Source organism: Ricinus communis, chromosome 5 (assembly GCF_019578655.1).
Source record: "Ricinus communis isolate WT05 ecotype wild-type chromosome 5, ASM1957865v1, whole genome shotgun sequence".
Classification (NCBI taxonomy): Eukaryota; Viridiplantae; Streptophyta; class Magnoliopsida; order Malpighiales; family Euphorbiaceae; genus Ricinus; species Ricinus communis.
In genome coordinates this window covers 24,169,796-24,193,151 of record NC_063260.1, presented here as the reverse complement: position 1 = coordinate 24,193,151, position 23,356 = coordinate 24,169,796, and the positions used below count along the sequence as shown (strand labels likewise).

Here is a 23,356-nt window from a genome sequence, read left to right as displayed (position 1 = left end):
TTATTTTACTTTGAGAATCTATTCACATTGGTTCTCTTGGGATTCGACCTGGTTTCACTTTTTCTATAAATTAGTTTAAGAAAATCAGTAATTTATTTTGAAGGATTTCGACAACCCGTTCAAGAGCCAATTAGCAAGAAGTCCAACAGCTTGAAGAAAACTAAAGAACACCTTCATATTTCAGTCTTTATTTTTCACTTCGCAAGCTTCATATCTCTATTAATTAAAGAGATTTTTCCTTTCTATTAAAAAGAAATAGCAGTTCAGTCCAAGCGAAGAAGCAGCAGCTGGCGATGAAAAGAAGCAAAAATGCAATAGGATCAATAATTTAGAAGCTAGGAAACCACAAAGCCCAATATTCCAGGGCCCGCTATATACATATCAAAAGTCCAAAGCCGATGAGCGTTTCTTTCCTTGGATTCAGATGACCTGTGGTTTGGGAAAGGAGAATATATGTGAATTAGGTGCATAATTGTAATAATTGGTCGTGTTACGGCGTTTTAAAGCGTAGGAATGGTGAGTTGGTGGTTCTGTTTATCGGTGTGGTACTAAAAGAATTCATCTGAGTGTGATGGTATAGGCATAGCCAGACTTGATAAAAGAAAATCATTAGTTTTCTCTTCAGTTTATCTTTGGTTGGTTGTATAGCCTAATGCTTAGTTGGTGGATATGGATTGAATCTTACAAAATGACAATATGATGGGCATGCCCTGCCCCTACTTTATTGACTGTTCTCGGAGGAAGGAAGTCAATACTGTAATATGCATTACAGCCCCCATCCACGTCTTCATCACTTGACATGTTTGATGTTTCTTCTCAAGAATGGTAGTTTTCTAATATTATCATCTAAATAACAACACAAATTTTATCGCCTTCTGTCACTAAATTCAATTCTTCTCTTAATCATTTTGTTTTATCAGATGAAAAATGTATGCCAAATAAGAATAGCAACTCATTGCGGCACTTTGGTGCTTCTTCATAAACAGGTCTATTTGTTCCTTACTCTTAAGAGTTTTTTTTTTTTTTTTTACAAAACAAATAAGAATTCAGGTTTATTTCTTTTCGTTTCCTCAAAATCATAATTTGACAAAAGCTGATTTTTGATGTTGAGCCTCATTACATTACATTTACTCATTTTAGTTTTTGTTTTTGTTTTAAAGAAAAAAGAAAACATATCAATCTTTGAGTACTAATTCATTTTCCAAAATAAGCTTTTTGGATTTAACATTTGATAATTTACAATGTGGCCAAACCAAAGCCAGTTAGAACTGATTTTTTTTCCTTTAATTAGTTCGAGTTCATTAGTTATGAACAAAAAATGAAGATTAACAATGATGATCTTTATGGTTCAGATATTAACCTGTCATGCCAGTCAATATTCAGAAATTGGTCAACGGCAAGCTTAAATCAGCAGCACGAGTTCAACATAAATGGTAAGAAAAGATCAGTGTGGGGAGACTTGATTTTGGCAGTGCAAACCAGAAGAGTCTACACGCCAAATGATTTGCTCGCATCACATCCATCATGATCATCATCACCGCAAAAGTCATTATTTGATCAAGCTAGCTATGATATGTATGGTGGGGTACAATGGCTGCATGCAGAAATTTAAAGTGTAAAAATAGAGAAAGACCCCACCACAAGATTAAGTTTTGATTTGATAGGCAATTCCTTTTCTTATATATATATATATATATATATTCTTTTCTGAGTCAATCATGTTTTTTTACTGAAAAGGATGAAGAATATGAAAGAAAAGTCTCTGGTCCTGCTTTCCATTGAAAATCTTTCTTACCCTTTTCATTATTCAGCCACCCTACATGATGTCATTGGAAATTATCATTTCTGATTAGAGCAGTATAATCCATAATCTACCATTCTTCAAGAGGCCACTCTAATATTATGAATCAAAATTTGTTTAAGAAGATAACGAATTTTGATTTTTTTTTCCTCTTTAAAGACTGGCTTTAGTTGATGACATATATATATATAGAGAGAGAGAGATATGAGATATAATGTTATAATGGATTGTATGATTAATCTAATATTAGATAGGTATAATACATTGAAGATTAGCTGGGGTGAAAGGTATCCAATGAGAATTAGTAAAAGAATAAGAGAAATGCTGATTAGCGTGTAACAAGTAATGATGAAAAGAGAATTACAAAGCTAGCAAAATAAGATGAAAACTTATGATCATGCCAGTCGTGCTTCTTAATTGTCTTTTCTCATAATAATTCTACTAATTATCAGTCCAAAACACGATCCTGTTCTTTGTCAATTGGACCAAATTCATTTATTTATTTCTATTCCTTTCTGCTAAGCCTTTAATTCCTGATGGGACCCTAACTATATAGTGAAAAAAAGGACTCTGACATTGAAAAGTGAATATACACTAACTATTTAGTCAAAAAGAAGATCCATATGTGATGATCATGCAGCAGCACTGCTGGTTTATTGATCCAATTTTTCTGTGTTTTGTATATATGAATTTTGCATTAAAATGGTTTTTACTTTATAATTATTAATTATGTTGTGACTGAGATTCCAACTAGAAATTGATGTGTTAAACTTTCAAATTACAATTGAGAAGCATTTGATGTGGTTAATTATATAAGCTAAAAAGAGAAAACATTTGATGCGGGATGTGACTATGAAATCTCATGTTTCAACAAGCAATCAATTGGTCCTGAAGTGAACAAAGCTAACCCCTTAAGCATGCCTGAGAAAACATTAATCAATATAAATACATATATATATGACGAAAATATTATATGATAGTCTTGTTCTTGATCATAAAAACAAAGCTATGTTAGACATGGAATGTACAAAAGCAATTTGGGGTGGGAGTCAAAGAAAGGCAAAATGTGAAAAGTAACAGAAGAAAAAGGAGTGATGATTGAAAAAAGAGAATTTATGCAAAATCTGGATGGCAACTTATCACTGCTGCACAACCATATGCTTATCTTTCTCATTCAAAAACACACGCACCATTTCCCCTTTTCTTTTTATTATATTATGGTGCATTTTTTTCTTGTTAATAACCATAGAATGAGATGGTTTTTATTATTCGCGAACAATGTGGCTGTTAAAAGATAAAGTTATAAATTAGAGCAGCAACCTAAACAGTAAACAGCAGCCAAAAGTTTAGGACATAAGGGTTTTTCGTTTCAATTTGTTTCCTTATCCTTTGGATCCTTTTAAAAAGATGTTCAGATTTGGATTGTCTACCACTAGCTGTATGCCATGCATGCATTTTTTCAGATATTCTTTTGGCTTTATAGAACAACTTGTTGAACCTTGCACTTCCATTTATACAATTGGAATTTAGTTTCTTTATTTTTGGAGTGTTTGGACCCAAGTCGCATAATTTATAATATTGCATCTTTCTATATTTACAATATATTCCTGAAATGGGTAAAAGATTTTACTTCTCTTACAAAAACATAAAACCTGACAACTCGAGCAGCAGTTTATAGGACGACAAAATAGCTCCAAATATAGCAAAATCCTAAAATTGCATTTTTCCTTATCAGAGTGACAAAAATGGTTGGTGGTGAAGTAACTCCAAATGTAACAAAAATCCTAAAATTGTATCTTTTCCTGAAGCTGTCCCAGAGCCTAATTTGCAGTGGGAGCAGGGATGGAGTTAAGAGAGGACACAGCACCAGTATCTGGTGTGAAAAGAGGAAGCAATCATTTCGTACTGAAAATTGAGTAAAAAGAAAATAAAACAAAAGAAAGCCGAGTCATAAAGCATGTATTAATCTGAATAATATTAGAGTTAAGGGAGTGTGGCTTTTGAGTCTGATCTGCCTGCCTTCTGGGCTCAAATTGAAGTGGTTTGTGAGTGAGTTATGATTTCTTTTTTTTTTTGAGCAACATAGAGTAAGTGTAATTTAGTCACTGTAAATCTGTATTTATTTTTGTTATTAATCGGCATCAAATATTACTTAATATGGTTTAAATTCGGCGAAAGGCTTCAGTGCTATTTATAATCCTAATGAGTATCTGAATTCATATCTTCAGAGTTTTTCTCGTAGTAGTTTGCATTTTCTTCTAGTAATTAGAAATTATTTAGAAAACTGTATTCTCCAGAAAGATGAAGAATAATTTAGCATTTTATCGAAATTCAAAAGTATAATGACAAAACTGGCCTTCCTCCTGCATACTGTTCGAATCTTCAATTATTTATACCAAAAAACTAAGACAACAAGACAAACAATCTCATAACTCCAAGAGTTTTTGTCCTCATGCAACTCTTTTTCTTTTTCTCTTCTTTTCCAACGGAAATCATGCATCTTCCGTTTCATACGTGAGAATGATAATCGACAAAAATAAAATTATATTATTATATATTTATATAATAACTTGCCTTTGTCTTATAGACACCCCTCTCATTTAGTTTGATTTACTGTCTTAATTTCACCATCATTATTATCAATCCCTGTAACTTAACTTCTCCACAATATGGTTGAGAAATTAGTCTAAATTTTCTTTATATCTCTTCCCAAGTTTCGTTAGCATTAAAAAGCCTTTTCAATATCAGATTCACAAATTGTTAGATGAGAAAGAAATTGGATGAATAGATTATTATTATTATTATTATTATGTTGGGACAGATAATGTAATCTTATATTAAATGTACCGCCAGTAGCAAACTATTATAATGTTTAATATGTATTTTGAGAGCTTTATATGTTGGATCGATGATGGGTTGTGCCTTCAATTTGTCTATAAATAATTTATTTTCGAGATTGGATTATGTGTTTGTTCTTTTCTTCTTTGTTTCTAAATAAATTGTCAAATGGCTTAAAATCAAAACATAGACTTGTATTATTCTTACAAAGTGACGCCGAACTAAAATTTTAAAAATTAATTGTGTAATTATACTCGATAAATTAAATATTTGAAATAGTATTATTTGAAAATGAAAACAAAGAAATTGAAAATAAGAGAACTATGGAGGTTTACCAAATGAAAGCAGAAAAATGAGAAAGAGGAAATTGGGTTCCAAAATTAGAATTTAAAGCTAAACTAGTCTAAAATTAAATTGAATTAAATAATGAATATTTATTAGAATGGGTTTATGAAAGAGAGATAGACTAAGTAAATCTTTTACTTATTTCATTTAAAAAAAAAAAAAAAAGAGGATTTGAGAGAAAGATTCGGTTCAACTTTATATTTCATAGGTAAAATCTATAAATAAACAACACTAAATAAGATATTAAAGAATGAAAAATATTAATCAACATGGGTTCACGGAAAAGATAAAATAAAAAGCTAGTTCATTTTTCAAATTACAGAAGATATTTTTTTATTTTATTTATTTATTGCAAATTATAGTTCATTTTTCTTTTCTAATCATTAATCAAATCACTACTTATAAAATTTTCGTTTCAATAATTAACATAAATACTACACTTAAATTTTTAAATTTTGATTTTATAATTCAAAATTATATATTTTTATATTGAATAACTTATGAGTTCTAATAAAATATTAGATCTTTAATAAAAATATAAATTATTATATAATAAAAATAAAGAGATGATATTTAATTAAGATTTTTATAAATTTTTTAAATAAATACTTTTAAAGAGTTTTTGAATTTTAAATAAATTTTATAGAGTTTATGTTTTAATGAATAATTTTTACAGACTTTACTTAAAAATACTTTTATAGACATAAATAGACTTTTATTAATTTTCATGAATTATTATTTAATTATTTAAAAATAAATTTAATCATTTTACTTTTATTATTTTCTTTATTCTTTTCTGTTGACTTTAAATATTATTTTACATAATGTTAATATGCAAACAACAGATTTTATTTTATTGTTGTATTGAATTCATATCAGTTTTATTTTTATTTTTTCACAACATTAATACTATTTTTTATCAAGAGAATAATTTGTGTAAATAAAATTATCCTATTATAATTTGTCTCTAATTAAACCACTAATTTCATGTCATACTCGTTATATTTTATTTATTACTTATTTGATAAATACTTAAACCAATTATAATCACGTTTACTAAATTATTTGATAAATATTTAAACTGACAATTATACTTACTAAAAAAAAATTATCCAAATAATTTTTCTAATAAAATTTAGAAGTCTTTATATGTGTGAGTACAAAAAAATATTATTAATAAATAAATTTTAATTTTTAATTTTTAAATTTTTTATTATTTTTTATATTTTTAAGATGGAGAATATAGTAGAGAGAAATGAAGATGATAATGTAGGAAATTAAAAAAAGAATGAGTTTTTTTTTTTTAAATCTATTGAAATCTTAATGAAAAGTGGAAGAAAAATCTTGAAATTTTTTATTCATAATAATGCATAAGAAGTCATTAAAAGAATATGAAAGTTCATGTCTATAAAAGTTAATGAGTTCTTAAATACTAGCTTACTTTTAAAAACTTTATAAGAGTTGTAATTGAATACCTTATAATTTAAAAAAAAAAAATTAAAAGTCTTTAAAAATCTATATTAAATATTCCATGACTTATAGATTTTGTTATTATTATTAGATAAATCTTGACTTTTAAATTTCATCAAAATCTTTAAAAGTTTTAATTAAATACACCCTAATGAATTGACTAACTTGAATCATTGGACAATTAAATCATCTAATAAAAGTACTTAAATAAATAAAATATGATTATCAACTGTTAAAAAAGTTCTCAATTTATTTCAAAAGAAGAAAGAACTTAGAAAAATAAAAATTACCTATACATATAAATTGAGAGAGGTTACTTTAAAAGGAATAAAGAGAGCCACATTAGAAAAAAAAGAAAAGAAAAGAGAACACATATATTACAATTGTAATGTGTCCATTCAGCTATTTTAAATCATGAATTGATTATTTTTAGACTTTAATTGATTCTCATTATGAAAATATCATTAAGATACATTAAATTTTACAAATACATTTATAAATAAATAAAATTTATAAATATCTATAAAGAAATATATAAATCGTATGGAATAATTAATTTTTATACTAGAAAAGATTCGGTCTATAACTGAACTACTCATCCAATATCAACAACGTATTGATAATTAATACAAACAGCATTTAAAAAAATCTATACAAATTAAGTATATTTATAAATTTATGAATGATATTTATAAAAAAGAAATTTATATAAATAAAATATATTTATTTTTCATTAATTGTTTTAATTCGATTTGCATTTAATAGGTAATCTCTTATGGATTAAGTCAAAAGAATTGAGAATTTAAATATGAAAATAAAATAAATCATTAAAATGTGAATAAACGAAAATAAAAATCTCAATATTGGAAAAGGAAATATTATACAAATTTTCAAAAGATATAAATGTAAAAAAGTATGCAATAAAAAAATGAGTTAAAAAGAAATAAAAAATGAGAGTGGGATCCAAGTGCAGGTGTAACAGCTGATATAAATTTGTCATCTCTCAATCAAAACTATGTACACAAATATAAAGATTCCTCGCCCATTGTTACTATCGCCAAATATAATCCGTTTAAAAACTTCCCGCATATTTTAACTAACACCCCCAAACGATATTTCCACGTCATTCTATCCTCCTCCTTCCACCACCGCCAAATGCTGACGTACACCACCTTAGATGAGGCGGCGGCCGCACTTGGCCGGAACCTCACATTTTCTGAGACATTATGGTTAAATTATTCAGCAAACAAATCAGATTACTATCTATACTGCCATAACATTCTGTTTCTTTTTTTGATCTTTTCAATTGTACCTTTACCTGTTGTTCTTATTGAGCTCATGAGACTTGCTGGGTTTGATAAGTATAAGATTCAACCAAAAGTTAAGCTTTCTTGGTCTGAAATGCTCAAATGTTACAAGGATGTTATGAAAATGTTCTTTTTTATTGTGGGTCCTTTGCAATTGGTTTCTTATCCTTCTATTAAGGTATGAATTTTTTGGTGGTCTTTTGTTATATGGATTTATTGAGGTCTTTTTTTTTTTTTTTTCTTTTTCATTTGGGTACTCTAAAGGTTTTGATTTGGAGTTACATTCTTTTGTGCAATGGGTTCCTTGGAATGAGATTTGTGAGTTATTCTTGCATTTGTTTATACATCTAATGGGATTTTTCTTTTTCCTTGAATTGGAAACTGAATTTTTTTTAGGAGGGGGTTAACGATTTCTCATTTTCTGTGAGCAAGAAGAGTTATTGGGGTTTCTGGAATTATAGTAGAATGTGTTTTATTATTGTTGTTTATTGCACTATTCTTTATTTCTAGCGCAATCAGGTTAATGGAGATGTGAAATCTTTTGTGAATTGTGCTTTCTTTTTTGACCTTCAAGCATCTGTTGGTTGTTGGATGGTCATTTGTTAAGTTCGATTCTCTAGGATGGTGACTGGGTTATTCTGAAAATTTGGGAATTTTCGTATTTATTGCCGATCCTCTTTGCTAATTAAGTGATAGTTGTATACTTCTAATATGGTTGATTTAATTCTTGCATGCACAGATGATTGGGATCAGAACAAGTTTGCCATTGCCTTCAGGATGGGAAATTTTTCTGCAGCTGTTGGTATATTTTCTGGTGGAGGATTATACCAATTATTGGATCCACAGATTCCTTCATGGAAAATGGGGCTATGAGAAAATTCACAGTGTTCACCATGAATATGCTGCTCCTATTGGTTTTGCTGCTCCATATGCACACTGGGCTGAAATCTTGATCCTTGGAATACCATCTTTCCTTGGACCAGCAATAGTTCCTGGACACATGATCACATTTTGGTTGTGGATCGCTTTACGGCAGATTGAGGCCATTGAGACGCACAGCGGGTACGCATGCTAATGTTTTCTTATGTGTTGAGATCCCTTTTCTTCTTTAGTTTATTGTGATAAAATGATGCCAGCTTTAGAATTTTTTTTATTGCTTTTTCTTTTATCATAGAATTTTTGGTAAAAGTACTAGGGGATTTCAAGTATCTTCAGCAGTGGCCTATCTTTTCCTGATGAGGACTAGGATCAAAATGGCACTTTTGCTTTTATATTTTCTTTCTTTATTAGTTGTATTCTGTTTTGCTTAGTACGTTACTGTTGGATTTTAAACTAATGTTGATTTCCAAACTAACAATTGTCAGTCTTTTCTACATAACTACATAATAGAAACTTGCAACCAGTGGGTCTTTTTATAGTTGTCAATTAGTTGTGATGAGTATGCTTGGTTCCTTTAGATCAGCATGGACTGGGTCAGAAGGGGATCTAAATGATCCACTATAACAAGAATAATTTGGAGTATTCATTTATTTTACCTGTTCGATATTGAAGATTAAAGAGGTTTCTTGCAAGCCCCTACATGCCAGACCATAGAACTCGGTTCGGGTCTGTGACCTAGATGCTTTTGTTTGTTTCTTTGTGGTCTAAGGTTTGTAATTGTTTGAGAATGGATTGCTGTAAGAGAGGTGCTCACCACCAAATAATGGATTATAATGGTTTTGCTATTGTTTTGGCTTAACATACAATTTTGGGATGATAATATAGTAGAGGGACGACTGAAGTAGCAAAAATTTTCTCCTAGGAGCTGAAAGTTCTATTTATAGGACTCAGTACCTGTTAACAGGAGGTCAAATGTTGTCTTTAACATGGACGAATGAGATGCTTAAGGCATAATGATGCATTTGAAGAACTAGCTTCTGTGAGATTAGGTTACTCTCAGCCTAGGTTGGATAGTTGGTCTGGGACTGAGATGGTTAATGATGGTGGTGGTCTTAGATGCAGAAAACTTGGGGAACGACTAGTGCAAATAGATGCAAATTTAATCTCTCTTCCTCAGGAAAAGGGAGGGAAAAGATTTATGAGATATCTGAAACATGAACAGTAATTACCTACTGCTGGAATCTTTGAGACAGATTAACATAGATGCATGTGAAGTAAATGAGTTCTTTCTTTCTTCGAATATGACAATTGTATTTAATGGTTTATTCCTCCATATCAATCTATTTAAGCATCAGCATAACGATTGCATATATTTTTCATGTGCTGGTCCTCATTTTCTTGCTATACATATTAAGAACTACTATTTTGACTATGGGGAACATAGTACATTTAATGTCTATGCCTTTTATGCAGGTATGACTTCCCCTGGACTCCGACCAAATATATTCCATTTTATGGTGGTGCAGATTACCATGATTACCATCATTACGTCGGAGGACAAAGCCAGAGTAACTTTGCTTCAGTTTTCACATACTGTGACTTTATTTATGGAACTGACAAGGTAGTGAGACAAATCTTGTCAGTAAGTTATTTATGGTTATGATATTATTTCAGTTGATTAATTGTTTTGTGGTGCATGCTCTTTGATTAGGGATATCGATTCCAGAAGAAGGTAATTAAGAAGGTATTGAACTTGCAACCATCTTTTTTTTTAATAATACTAATTCATTGTCGGAATTTACCTGATATCTGATATTAAAATTCCCTTATAGAAAGCAACAAATAGTTTGAATAAAGCTGCCTGAATAATTATAATAATGTTCCTGCCTTCTATTTGGTTTCAATTTTGTTTCTGATAATGGTATCCTGCTCTTATTTAATCCAGTTGAAAGAGGGGTTGGAAAATGGAGGTAATCAGAATGGAGGCTCATACTACGATTCTACACAAGATCTTAAGTCTGACTAGCTGCGGAACTGCAGAAAGTTTTTCCAATCAATGTGCTTAGTGTACATCTCATGGAGGCGTTTCATCTCAAGTTGACTCGATCTGCTAGTCTGTTTAATTTAGGAGTCTTTAGTATTTCAGGTGGGATTAACTGTCATTCGTGTAGCATGAGGGGAATCTAGCTTTTCCATGTTAAGTTTCAGAGTTTCGGGGCTTTTGCTAATGAAGTTCTGTGGATTGCTATATGATGGTTTGTGAATTTAAGTGTTGTTGTGTAGCTTTTGTTCAACATCCAAATATAGATGCATATTATCATGTTTCCTTATCTAACTTCAAATATTATATATATATATATATATATATATATATATATATATAATGTGTTTTTTCTAGAGTAAAACTCTATATTTGTTGAACTTCCATGCATCTGGGATAGTCAAGTGGCTGTACACTTATTTGCTTGCAGAAGAAATGGGTAAATACAGTAAAGGAAGAGGAATGAGTTTTATGGCTCAGATGACCATGCTTCTGTGCTGGTGCTTCTTCCTTTCTGATGATAGATGATGTTTCCTTAATCAGCAGAATTGAAAGTTATTGAAGCTTGAATTTAGCTGGCTCTTTATCGGAAATGCTATATCTTACACTTCTTTCTATTGGTTACCTGCCAAATAGATAAGGAAAAATAACAAAATATCCATGTTTTTGTTATTCTTTATTAAAGATACGGGGCAATTTTTTTTTTTAAATTTTTACTGTGTAAAATATCAAATATACGGTATTAATTATTTTTTTGATAAAACAACAAAATAAATAAAAATAAAAAACAACCACTGTATTTAATAAATAATATATTTTTTAAAAAAATTATACAATTTGTTGATTTAAGAATATTTCTAAAAAAAGTTGCCAATCGATAACCCAGTTTTACTTAGATTGGGAGACTGGATGATACTGAAGCTTGATTTCTTGAGAAACCCATAATTCAAATGAGTGCCCTTCCCTTTGCACTGGCCTTACTTAGAGAGTAAACAAATTTAAGGTACACGCAAGAGGCCCGTCTATCTCAGTCGGTAGAGCGCAAGGCTCTTAACCTTGTGGTCGTGGGTTTGAGTCGGCGGCTGTTAGAATTTTTCATCTTTTATTCGTGGCTCTTCTTAGGTTTTGGTTCTATGGACTGCTCCTCTTCTCAAGATGGCCAGTGTCTTTCAAATGCCCGTCTAGCTCAGTTGGTAGAGCGCAAGGCTCTTAACCTTGTGGTCGTGGGTTCGAGCCCCACGGTGGGCGTTTTTTGAAATTTTCTTCTTCTTTTAGGCCTCGGCCTGGCTCTTTTTATGTTTTGGTTCCTATGGACCAGGCTCACTAAGGATGGGCTCTTTCCACTTACTAGCACGTAATTAATTTCTCAATTAAGAAAAAAGAAAGGGAAAGAAGATAAATTTGGGGTTACCACTTTTTATGTATTTGTTGAATGAGGTGAAACCCAAGCATTAATCCTGGATGCTGAAAAAAAGAAAAGAAAAAACAAAAATGGGGAGTATATGACATGCTTCCAACATAAATCTTATAGGCATAATAAAACATATATGACTTTTGGTATTTATAATGTGACTCCTAATAAAAGTAAATTTTAAAGGAAGAGAGCGACCCAATCCATCAATAAAAAAATTATGCAAGAAAAGAAAAAAGATGTTCCAATTAGCATAGGAGAAAAACAGCATAAACTGGCAAAATTGAAGTAAGCAGTACAATTATTATCCAATTAAGTTGCATTTAAGTGATCTACAGATGGAAGTAATAAAATTAAGTAACCAAATTCACTCGAAAGTGGGTCCAATGATCATGTGCTTGATATAACAATCCAGCTGTTCTAATTTTGCAAAAAACAAGCTTCATTCTTTCAAGGTCTTATTGGACCCGCCTCCCCCCTCTCTTTTCTTTTAATAAAAGAGAATGAATAGGGTGAGTTGGTAATAAAATTTCGAAATTATTTCTTAGACCCAGTACAATAGGCTTCTTTCTTTCTTTCCGAGCATCATTTGGGGAATGTTTACCTTATCATCTTTATCATACACGTGGTTATAATCCCTTGTGGTAATCATGGGTCCCGACTTCATTATCAATGCTCCCATATATTTCCATGCCAAACACACCACCATTTCTCTTTATTATATTGACATTTTTTATTTTATTTATTTATTTTTGGTCCACATGAGAATATTCATCATGCATACGTTACTTATTTTTGTGACATTCGTGACTCCTAAATTGATGTCAACTGAGACATGTTCTTCAACTACACTTCGAAGATATCTCTTTTTTTTTTTTTTTTTTTTTTTGGGTTTATGGGATTTTATCGGATTTGTATACATGGGATCTTAAATGAGTAAACACCATTTTCTATTTACCTCACCTTTAGTGGCCATTTTATTTTGTTTGGCCCTTTTTCTTTATCTGTGGAGTATGTTGGGGGAGAGCATGATGAAGATACAATTTTCTTTGATTCGGTACAACTTACAGCCCATCATAATGAACTCCAGCTTATAATTTTGAAATCCAACTCTTTGTATATCTAAATGATTGGTTGCTCTCCTGTGTAAAAGAAATTCTAAAAAGAAGAAAAGGTGATGCATGCAACTTATTTTAGCTTCAACTTAAAGGGTTTAATTGAGTTGTTTTCACTAAAATTGGACTCATCACTTTTGCATGTTTGTGGATGGTATCATATTTCAACTTCGTAGCTTAAGATCAATCAACATTACTATCTACTATGTGTAATAGCACTTTCACACATGTACTGTTCCTCACCTACTTCAATAACACGGATGCAAATATCCATTTTAGTTTTATTTAAAGGATATGTAAGAGTTGCTGCCATTCGATTTTGAGTCACTCTTATGATTTGGACGAAACAAGGGTTGTTTTTCTTGCTACCCTTTGTCTAATTTAGTCTACTCCATTCTATTTGTTTTATCTATTTTAGTTGTATGTTATAACGTTTATTTCAAGACAATTTAATTTAACACCATAAAATGATGACTTGGCACTACAGATAAAAATAAATCAATTATTTTAAAAATGATAATAAATTATTATTTTTTAATTATTTTTAATGAAACATATATGTCATATCTCAATTTACCCATACATATACTTGGCATACAGCCACATATTCTTCTTTCATTTGGATTAAAAATAGAAAGTTGAATCTTTTCATATTTTAAGAAAAGTAGTAAATGGTTGGTTTAGTCATAAACCTTATAATTAATTACTTATCTTGAGCGCCAATTCAATATCTTATATTTTTAACTACATTTGAAATAAATTTTAAATGGTATAACTTACCAAGAAAAACAAATAATTTGCTAGATTTGAAAATCATTCAAAGTACAAGATTTTTTCTTAGTTATATAAGCATTTTTCAGTGTAAATTTTCCGAAATGCTAAATTTGAGAGGATAGTTTGGGATTTGATTCGATAAATGACATACTACAAATGTTAGACAGGTTTTTTATTTATTAGTAATTAAGCCTAAAAAGAAACGCTACCCACAATTATTGCATAGCATATTTAATGGAGATAAAAGAAGAAAATGGAAAAATTAATTCATGATCATTAATTCAAACAAAAACAGTTATATGCAATAATGCAAACTAGGTAGCAATTGATAAAAGGTATGAGAATTTCATAATGAGACACCAGGGATTGCCCATTAAACTCTTTTCTGCAATTAATCACTTTCTTTTGTTTTTCTTTTCAATAATGTCAATGAAAAATAGGGTCCATTGACCTTATCCCTTTTTGCTAGCAAGATATATGGCACTATGATTCTTGTTTAATGCACAAACAACTTTCTCAACATGAGAAACATTAATTATTTGTTGCTATTGCTGGTGTACCTTGTGTTTTAATAGGCTCAGTAGTATAGAACTTGTATGATTTGCATTCTGATCAATATATAAATTTAAGAACTGAACTGATTAAATTTTTAAAGATGGAGATTACTGATTTTATCAGTTAACTGTTTTACCTCTCAACAGTGCAAGAAGTTACATATCTAATATTCTTAATGATCTCTGTGTTTAGTTAAAATATTTTTGATGTAATTATTATTATCACAAAGGTAAAGCTAGGTCTTGATGGTCTTTCTCTAAATGAGGCTATTTCTTCGGTGTACGTCTATCTTTGGAATGGGAGATTCTGAGCTAAAAGAGGTGTGGGTTGCCATCACCACAGTGTTTTAGTTCCAGAATTGTGGTGGTAGCATTAGACTGTAACTGTAATAATATTGTGACGTGTGGGTTGATCTGGGCAGGAATATAGAAGGCTATAGATGGTTTGTTGGGTGCTCTTTCTCTTTTCCCTATGAAAATGTAATCTCGAATAGTGATTTTGCTACTTTCTTTAAACTTGGCAAACCTAATTAATCATGAAGATACAACCTTAAACCAAACAACAAAACATACCATGTTGCTTCATTAATAAGTGCTGCACAGTTTTCTTTTTCTTTAGCCTCCGTAGCAATTCAAGTCACTCGAATAGGCCCTAAAATCAGCATAGAAGGGAATAAAAAAGAATGGGAAGAGACATTTCAAGATTACACATCTACTATGGAGGAAAGAAGTGTAAAGAACTGAAGATGTTACTTCAGTTGGAAAGACACATAACAATAAGGGACAAAGACTTGTTAGGAAATGTTTTAAAAGTTTTTTTTTTTCTTAAAGAAAATAAAGAAATCAAATTTCTTGTAGGCTCATAAAGTTTTGAAAATGACAAGGCAAAACACATATTTTCCTATCTTTGAAAAAAAAAATCCTGATTCCTAGAGATATAACAACATTGTGGTGGAGACCAGACTAAAGGCCTAACATTCAGAATTTTCCTTTTTTGAGCATGCATACAGAATTTTAGGTAACAAGTCCCTATAATGTCACAAAATGCAATGAAGATAATGTGGATTTATAGATCATAGGAGCCGAGTCTATTACAGTTCAAATTCTATGGTAGGATCAGTAATCTAACGATGTCTCTCATCACAAAGCATGCAGTAGACCAAGAATTCCAACTACTTCACTGTTGTTTCAAATGTCTCTGAGCCTCCAGTTTCCATATTTACAACTCAAAATTGCATGGCATTACCAAATCAGAGGGTAGGGGCTCTTAATTTCATTTTCATGGATTTAAAATATTCTTACACTTCGAAGGTAAACGAAAATTTGTGATATGTGGTGTTTGATTAATAATGCTTCAATATTGACCACTAACCTGATTAATACCTTAGTTACCATCTCCATTTGGTAGATAAAGAAAATAATGAGTCGTAATTTCCTATAGTCAGCCTCCATCGATTTACCAAGATAAGGTTACTGCTGTTTTGACACTAGCAAATGCTGAATGATTTTTCTTTTTATCACTTCTTGACATATAACCTAAAAATTCAAATGAGATAGCTTATATCTTAATTAACCAAGACAAGTCCCCTTTCAATCATTTCCTGTTCTTAATGGTTGATAATGGTTCAATGCATTCGTCTACATGTACAGAGAAAGCGTATTAAATCAAAGATTTGATAGATATAACTTATTTGATTACAGCTACAATAATGAATGAATATCAACATCCTAATCCCTTTACAAAAGATACAGTTTACCCTTTTTCTAAGGGGGTTTGTGTATTTTCTTTTCTTTTTTTAAATTTTTGGTTCGGATAATAAATTAGGAAAAAAAAAAAATCAATTGCACACCCTTAATCATGATATGTTTCAATGTTTTCCATAAAATTAAGCTAAAATTAAAATAAGTAAGAAGAATATGTGTGTTATATAATATATTATCATATGTGCATGGGGTAAAGATGAGAAAGAAGGTTCCTATTGATCTTTTCTTCTCTGAGTCTAGAATTTTCAATGTACTAACTTAAGCATTGACAACAGAAACACACTTGGCCCCTCCATAACTCACACTTCTTTTTCTTTATTTTGCAAGAATCATACGCTCCTTCGTCTTGCTGCATAGGATCCTATTGCCCATCACTGGCTTCTTATACACTAACATGTTAAAAAAGTGAGGAGCATCTCCATTTACTCAATATTACTTCACAATTATTTAGTTTTTCTCATGAGAATTTTGTAACTTTAAAATGCTGATCGAGGAAAATGATTTGCCCAAAACTACCCAATTGAAGAATGATTTTCTAAAAATTAATAATGAAGTGGATGTATTAGGTACTTAATTGGTAAAAAGAATATCCAAAATGAGACAATATCTGTTGTTTTGGAACCTCAGAAAATCTTAACCAAAGTTTAGAGCTAATAGTATTGCAATAAATATTGTTTAAATGTTAAAAATTGTTATGGAAGCTCATCTCTCTCAAACCAAGTCAACAAGATAAAAACAAAGGCTTACTGTGTTGTGAAGTGGGAAATGGGGTATGACTACTAATTACAAAATGACTTATAGTGAGAATCAAATAAAAATCCAATTTACCCCTCTAATCTATGCCACCTACTTTCCTCCTAGGCATTAAAACTGGAAAAAGACAACAAAAACAAGTATAGTAATAATGAATAAACAAAAAGGAAGAATTCCCACAACCCCTTTCTTTGATTGCATATTGGCATTTGGTGAACTTTTTCAATTTAAAAAAAAAAAAAAAATCTCAAATGGGTTTGTCTTGGTCAAAACTGCCCCAGAAGAACAAGAAATACTGGTTGAATTCATTAAATTCCTAGGTTGCCCTTTAATGTCCCTATTCTCACCAAAAAACAAAAAAAAAAAAGGAAAAATCCCACATGGACAATAGATCCCATATGGAAAACTCCAAATTTACACTAGTGGGAAAAAATCCATTCAAAAAATTATAATCATAAAAATAATTTCATATTCTATAAGTATTGCTTGAACGAGTAACTCATACACTGACTAATAAAATTAGTAAATCAATTATACTTTCAACCATTAAAAATAGAATAAATCATAATTTTGTGTTTAATTTATACAAAACGTTTATTCCATTAGCCATGGATGGTATATTAATATATTAAAAGTAAGTAAATTTTTTAAAAATAAATGAAAAAGAAAAAAAGGCAAAAAAAAGAAAAGAGAGGAGAAGAAAGAAACAGACAAGAGGGACCCTTCCCTACAAGACCCCAACAATACCAAAGAAATGATAAAAGAGAAACTAATTTATAATTTTATAAGAAAAATAATAAATTTACCAAATAAAAGCAGAAAACATAAAAGGATGCCAAAACAAGAACCTTTTAAAAGGCGCGTGAGCTACATACATCAATGACCAAGAAGTGACAACCAATGTCTGTAGTGCTTTCGTACGTCGACTGTGGTGTTACTTCATTGTAGCAGTTTCCATCAACATTGCTCTTTCATGTTCCCCACTCTCACTTAAACTGCGAGTCTCTACACGCGCATACCACTCTTACACACCTTTTTCAACTAACTAATGCTCCCACTCTCTTTCTTTCTTTCTTTCTTTCATTTCCATTTCTCTTATTTCTCTCTTCTTTGAAAATTCTTCTCTTTTAACCAGCTACAATAGACCCATAAAATAAAAATACAAACCGAAGTTACAATCTTCTTAAGCAATTAACAAATAACTAACCGAACCCAGATCGATCACCTCACCACCGGCATGAATATACGCCGGAAAATTAAAAACCGGTTACCACCAACACCGCCTCCGCTGGCGGCTTTTCCAAGCTGAATGCAAGAAACAAGAAAACAGGAATAAAGCCTATAAAGAATTCTCAACTATTATCTCAAAGCTTTAATCTTTTTGCTTGTTTTCTTGATTTAAACGATAATGGCAGCCACGACTAATACAGCAACTACACCAGCATCGGTGGATTCAGGAGGACCAACCACCGCAGCTTCAGCAGATGAGCTCAACGCTAAAGCTGTACATAAGAGATATGAAGGTCTTGTATTGGTTAGAACAAAGGCTATAAAGGGTAAAGGCGCGTGGTATTGGGCACATTTAGAACCTATGCTAGTCCATAACACTGATACTGGTTTACCTAAAGCAGTTAAGCTCCGGTGTTCTTTATGTGATGCCGTTTTTTCAGCTTCTAATCCTTCCAGAACTGCTTCTGAACATCTTAAACGTGGTACTTGTCCAAATTTTAATTCTTTGCCTAAACCCATTTCTTCTATCTCCCCTTCTTCTAATACACCACCACCACCACCACCAGTAGCCACGATAGCTTCACCGTCAAGTGGTGGCGGTAGTGGTGGTGGTGTAGTTTCTGCTTCTGCCATAGTACATAATAATAGAAAACGTTCAGCTGGTGCAAGTTCAGGGATTGTGTCTGCTACAGTACCATATGTAGCACCTTCTTATCAAGTAAGTCCTTTGGCTATTGTTGATCCATCAAGATTTTCAGGTGAGTTGGCAGTGTTGCCTCAACAACAACAGCATTTGATGCTTTCTGGTGGGAAAGATGATTTAGATGCTTTAGCTATGTTGGAAAACAGTGTCAAGAAGTTAAAAAGTCCTAAAACTTCACCAGGGCCTGCTTTGAGCAAGTCTCAGATTGACTTTGCTTTTGATTATTTAGCTGATTGGGTGTACGAGTCTTGTGGGTCTGTTTCTTTTTCTGCTCTTGAGCATCCTAAGTTCCGGGCATTCTTGAATCAAGTTGGTTTGCCTGCTGTTTCAAGAAGAGAGTTTTCTGGTGGTAGGTTGGATATTAAGTTCGAAGAAACTAAGGCCGAGTCTGAGGCAAGAATTAGAGATGCTATGTTTTTTCAAATTGCATCTGATGGTTGGAAAGTTAAGAATCACAGGGGTTTCAGTGAGTTGAATTTGGTGAACTTGACATTGAATTTGCCCAATGGGACGAGTTTGTATCGAAGAGCTGTGTTTGTTAGTGACTCGGTGCCTTCTAAGTATGCAGAAGAGGTTTTATGGGAGACTATATCAGGCATTTGCGGGAGTGCTGTGCAGCAGTGTGTAGGTATAGTTGCAGACAGGTTTAAGGCTAAGGCACTGAGGAATTTAGAGAATCAGAATTATTGGATGGTTAATCTTTCATGCCAATTCCAAGGTTTCACTAATTTGATTAAGGACTTTAGCAAGGAGCTTTCACTGTTCAAGACTGTTACTGAGAATTGCTTCAAACTTGCAAATTTCATCAATAACAAGAGTCAAATTCGAAATAGTTTCCATAAGTATCAATTGCAGGAGTACGGACATACAGGATTATTGAGAGTGCCGTTGCGTGAGCATGAGAAGATGGATTTTGGTCCTGTGTATAACATGCTAGAGGATATATTGAGCTCAGCTCGAGCAATACCAATGGTTTTGGTAGATGAATCGTATAAGATAGTTTCCTTGGAAGATCCAACTGCAAGAGAAGTTGCTGAAATGATTAGAGATGTGGGGTTTTGGAATGAACTGGAAGCGGTGCATTCATTGGTTAAGTTGATCAAGGAAATGGCTCAGGAGATTGAAACAGAGAGGCCATTAGTTGGTCAATGCCTGCCGCTGTGGGATGAACTAAGAGGAAAAGTGAAGGATTGGTGTTCAAAGTTCCACATTGCGGAAGGAGAAGTGGAGAAAGTGGTCGAAAGGCGGTTCAAGAAGAATTATCATCCTGCTTGGGCTGCTGCATACATACTTGATCCACTGTATTTGCTTAGGGACACTAGTGGCAAATACCTTCCTCCTTTCAAATGCCTGACAGCTGAGCAGGAAAAGGATGTGGACAAGCTCATAACCAGGCTTGTCTCCAGGGAGGAAGCTCATATTGCATTAATGGAACTCATGAAATGGAGAACAGAAGGGCTTGATCCAGTGTATGCCAGAGCTGTACAGATGAAGGAAAGAGATCCCATAACAGGAAAGATGAGAATGGCCAATCCGCAAAGTAGTAGGCTTGTGTGGGAGACTTATCTTACTGAGTTTAAGTCGCTAGGGAAAGTTGCAGTGAGGCTTATTTTCCTTCATGCTACCGCCTGTGGATTCAAATGCAATTGGTCTTTGTTAAAATGGGTGTGTGCCCATGGGCACTCGAGAGCAGCATTGGACAAGGCACAAAAGTTGATATTTGTTGCAGCTCATTCAAAGTTTGAGAGGCGGGAGTTTTCAAGCGATGAAGATAAGGATGCAGAGCTTTTCGCATTGGCAAACGGTGAGGATGATGTGCTGAATGAGGTTCTTGTTGATTCATCCTCAGTGTAACATTTTTTCCGCTCCTTTTAAATTTTAAATTTGTAGGATTTATTGAATTCTTTCCACTATTTTTTTTTTTTTTTTTGTACTTCTTTACTTACCTTTTAGAAGATTTTGGCATTTAGATGGAAGATTGAGGGGTTGTTGTTTGCCTAGCTAGTAATGCATGGCCTCATGATTTAAGCAAGTGCCCTTCTTTCATCCTAGAATGATTTTTGAAGTTTTTGAGTTGAAGTAAAGAAAATCTTCTTGTTTGTAAAGGTAGCAATTGCTGTATGAAGAGATCTTACATATCAGGAAGAATGTTGTAAAATTTTTGTTCCTCGAGTAATTTGCATAAATGACAGTACTTTTAAGGGGAAAGGTTTTATTATTTCTCCTTTGGTTCTAATGCTGTAGCTTCTAATTTGAATTTTAACAAGATCAGTGCATAACAATGCTTGTATGCTATATACTATCATCTTCAGCATGGATAATACTGACACCGGTTGATTTCTGGACTTGAATTGATGCATCTTCATAATCTTGCCATAAATCTTTGAAGGTCATTCCATATATCTAATAAATCATTATTTCAGTCTCTATGAATTCATTCACCATTATGATCATTGTTGAAGTACGTGTACTCCAAAGTCATTGGCTTTCTGTCTTAAAAGTTTGTCATTTACCCTTCTCAAATTCATCAAAAAGAAAGTCCTCCCAGCTGACTTTTTGAAGTTGAGGCAATTGTGTAATAGACCCCTGGTTCTCAGGTTTTAATTGTCTCATGGATCCCTCATTTCTTGCTGACGATCTTATGATTCCTTGAACAAGCATTGATGGCTGCATCTTGCTTGTTTTTTTCTTGTATATGTTAATGATTGAAAGGGGTCTGCCTGAAGATTTTCCACGTCTTCTTGGAGTGTATGTGGTCCTTTATTTGCCTGTATAGAGATGCCTTGGCAAACTAGAATTAGGAAGAGGTTTCAGCTCTAGCTATAGCAAACAAATCCTCGGTTGAATTTGTGCAGTATCTGTACTTTCTTGATGTTGTGAAACTAGTGAAGTTCCTGCCTCGAACACCCTTATCTGCTCAAGAGGCTTCATGGTAGCTTGCCTTGTTGAAAAGCTGAATCATATATGAAAATGTAACTACACTACTGCTTCTCTGAACTAGTTGCATAATCTTAAGTTGAATCTGCTCTTTTCTACTGATGTGAATTTAATTGATAATTGTTTTTTTGTTTTACTTTGATTTGGTGGGTTTAACTGGCAAATTAGGGGAAAGAGAACTTTGATCAGAATGTAAATAATGATTAATTATTAATTAGTTGAAGGGAAGAAGTTAAAAATAATTAAATTCTTTGGTTGCAGACGCTGGGGACAAAGATATTGTTGGACTGGAGAGGCCACCGTAAGATGGTTGGTGGTTAGTAGAATGAGATGGAACATGATTAAAGGTAGAATGCTGCCGTAAGGATCCAAGAAGAAGGGAAGGATTGACTTGGAAATGAAATGTCTTTTTGTACTGGAACAAACTGGTTGGGTTGGGCGAATGGCAAGCCAGGTTCCGCAACATGGGTCAAAACTACCTCGGAAGGACCTCCTTTTCTAGCTGGAGGAGCACTTCTCTAACTGTTTGTTTTCTTTATTATCGCCTCAAATCCGTAGTATGTCCTGGTTTTTGAGTCTTGGAAATGTGGAATCCCACCAAGAAGAAGTGGAAGTCTTTTTCCACACTTTGGTTCTCTTGGGGAAAAAGATAAAAAGAGAGAGAGAATGGATATCAGGGAGTTTCTTTTTTTCTTTTCTTCCCTATCAAATCAACTTGGTGGTAACGTCTCCTTTAAACATTTCAAAGCGTGTGAGGTTCATGCAGGGTAATTGGGCAAATGCTCCCCATAATTGCGAGAAAGGTGTTTAAGAGGTCCCAAAGCCAAAGGAATGCTGTCGGCTTGAAGCAACACGTCTATGATCCTCAGTGATCTGCAACAAAATTCATTTTGATTTTTATCATTTCAGCATATATAGTTATCATGCAAGCTGGATCCTAACCTATATACTATTTAATAGCAATAAACAGTACTGCACATTTATCCTCATTTCCTATCTTTGCAATTCATGACTAATACATAACATGTTCAGAAAAGTTCATTAGCTTTGAGCAGTTTCTTTTCTTTTAGAAAAAAATAAAAAATAATTGCACAATATCATTGGATCTCCACTTAATCTCAATTGTCATGTACAGTGAGTACATACAGTGTGCGTAAAGGTGCTGGTTTCACTTGTTGATTTCCAAAACTCCATACTCCCCAAACTGGGAAAAAAAGAAAAAGAGTATTACTCTCAGCTCATCATTCTGACAACGGCATGTGCATATTAGATCAAATTTCTATGATAATTTTTTCAACTCCATTCGGATATGATCTCAAAGGATTTACTTACCTATCAGGAGAACACATGGAGGACTTTTCAATCCGTTAGCCAAAAAGAACGATAATTTTCATTTTTAAAAAAGAATCAAAGTAATGAATTTGATAGGCAAAC

General features: G+C 32.4%; 2 protein-coding genes and 1 non-coding gene across 5 annotated transcripts; all 3 read left to right on the top strand.

Moving 5' to 3' along the window:
• Positions 1-7,452: 7,452 nt before the first annotated feature.
• LOC8288054 (methylsterol monooxygenase 1-1) lies at positions 7,453-10,970 on the top strand. The gene is made up of 5 exons (XM_002509577.4): positions 7,453-7,939; positions 8,501-8,823; positions 10,114-10,261; positions 10,352-10,384; positions 10,586-10,970. The coding sequence occupies exons 1-5, from the start codon at positions 7,610-7,612 to the stop codon at positions 10,664-10,666; spliced, it is 915 nt and encodes a 304-aa protein (XP_002509623.2). The 5' UTR covers positions 7,453-7,609; the 3' UTR covers positions 10,667-10,970.
• An 886-nt stretch (positions 10,971-11,856) lies between these two features.
• TRNAK-CUU lies at positions 11,857-11,929 on the top strand. Its single transcript has one exon. It is a non-coding gene; the product is annotated as a tRNA-Lys (tRNA).
• Positions 11,930-16,956: 5,027 nt separating this feature from the next.
• LOC8272438 lies at positions 16,957-22,911 on the top strand. Of its 3 annotated transcripts, none has more exons than XM_002509576.4 (2): positions 16,957-20,835; positions 22,184-22,911. In XM_002509576.4, the coding sequence occupies exons 1-2, from the start codon at positions 18,461-18,463 to the stop codon at positions 22,284-22,286; spliced, it is 2,478 nt and encodes an 825-aa protein (XP_002509622.2). In that variant the 5' UTR covers positions 16,957-18,460; the 3' UTR covers positions 22,287-22,911. The 3 variants fall into 3 exon arrangements, with proteins under 3 accessions (XP_002509622.2, XP_048230834.1, XP_015570357.1); XM_048374877.1 differs by having other exon boundaries at positions 16,958-20,812; XM_015714871.3 differs by having other exon boundaries at positions 16,960-20,789.
• Positions 22,912-23,356: the final 445 nt, after the last annotated feature.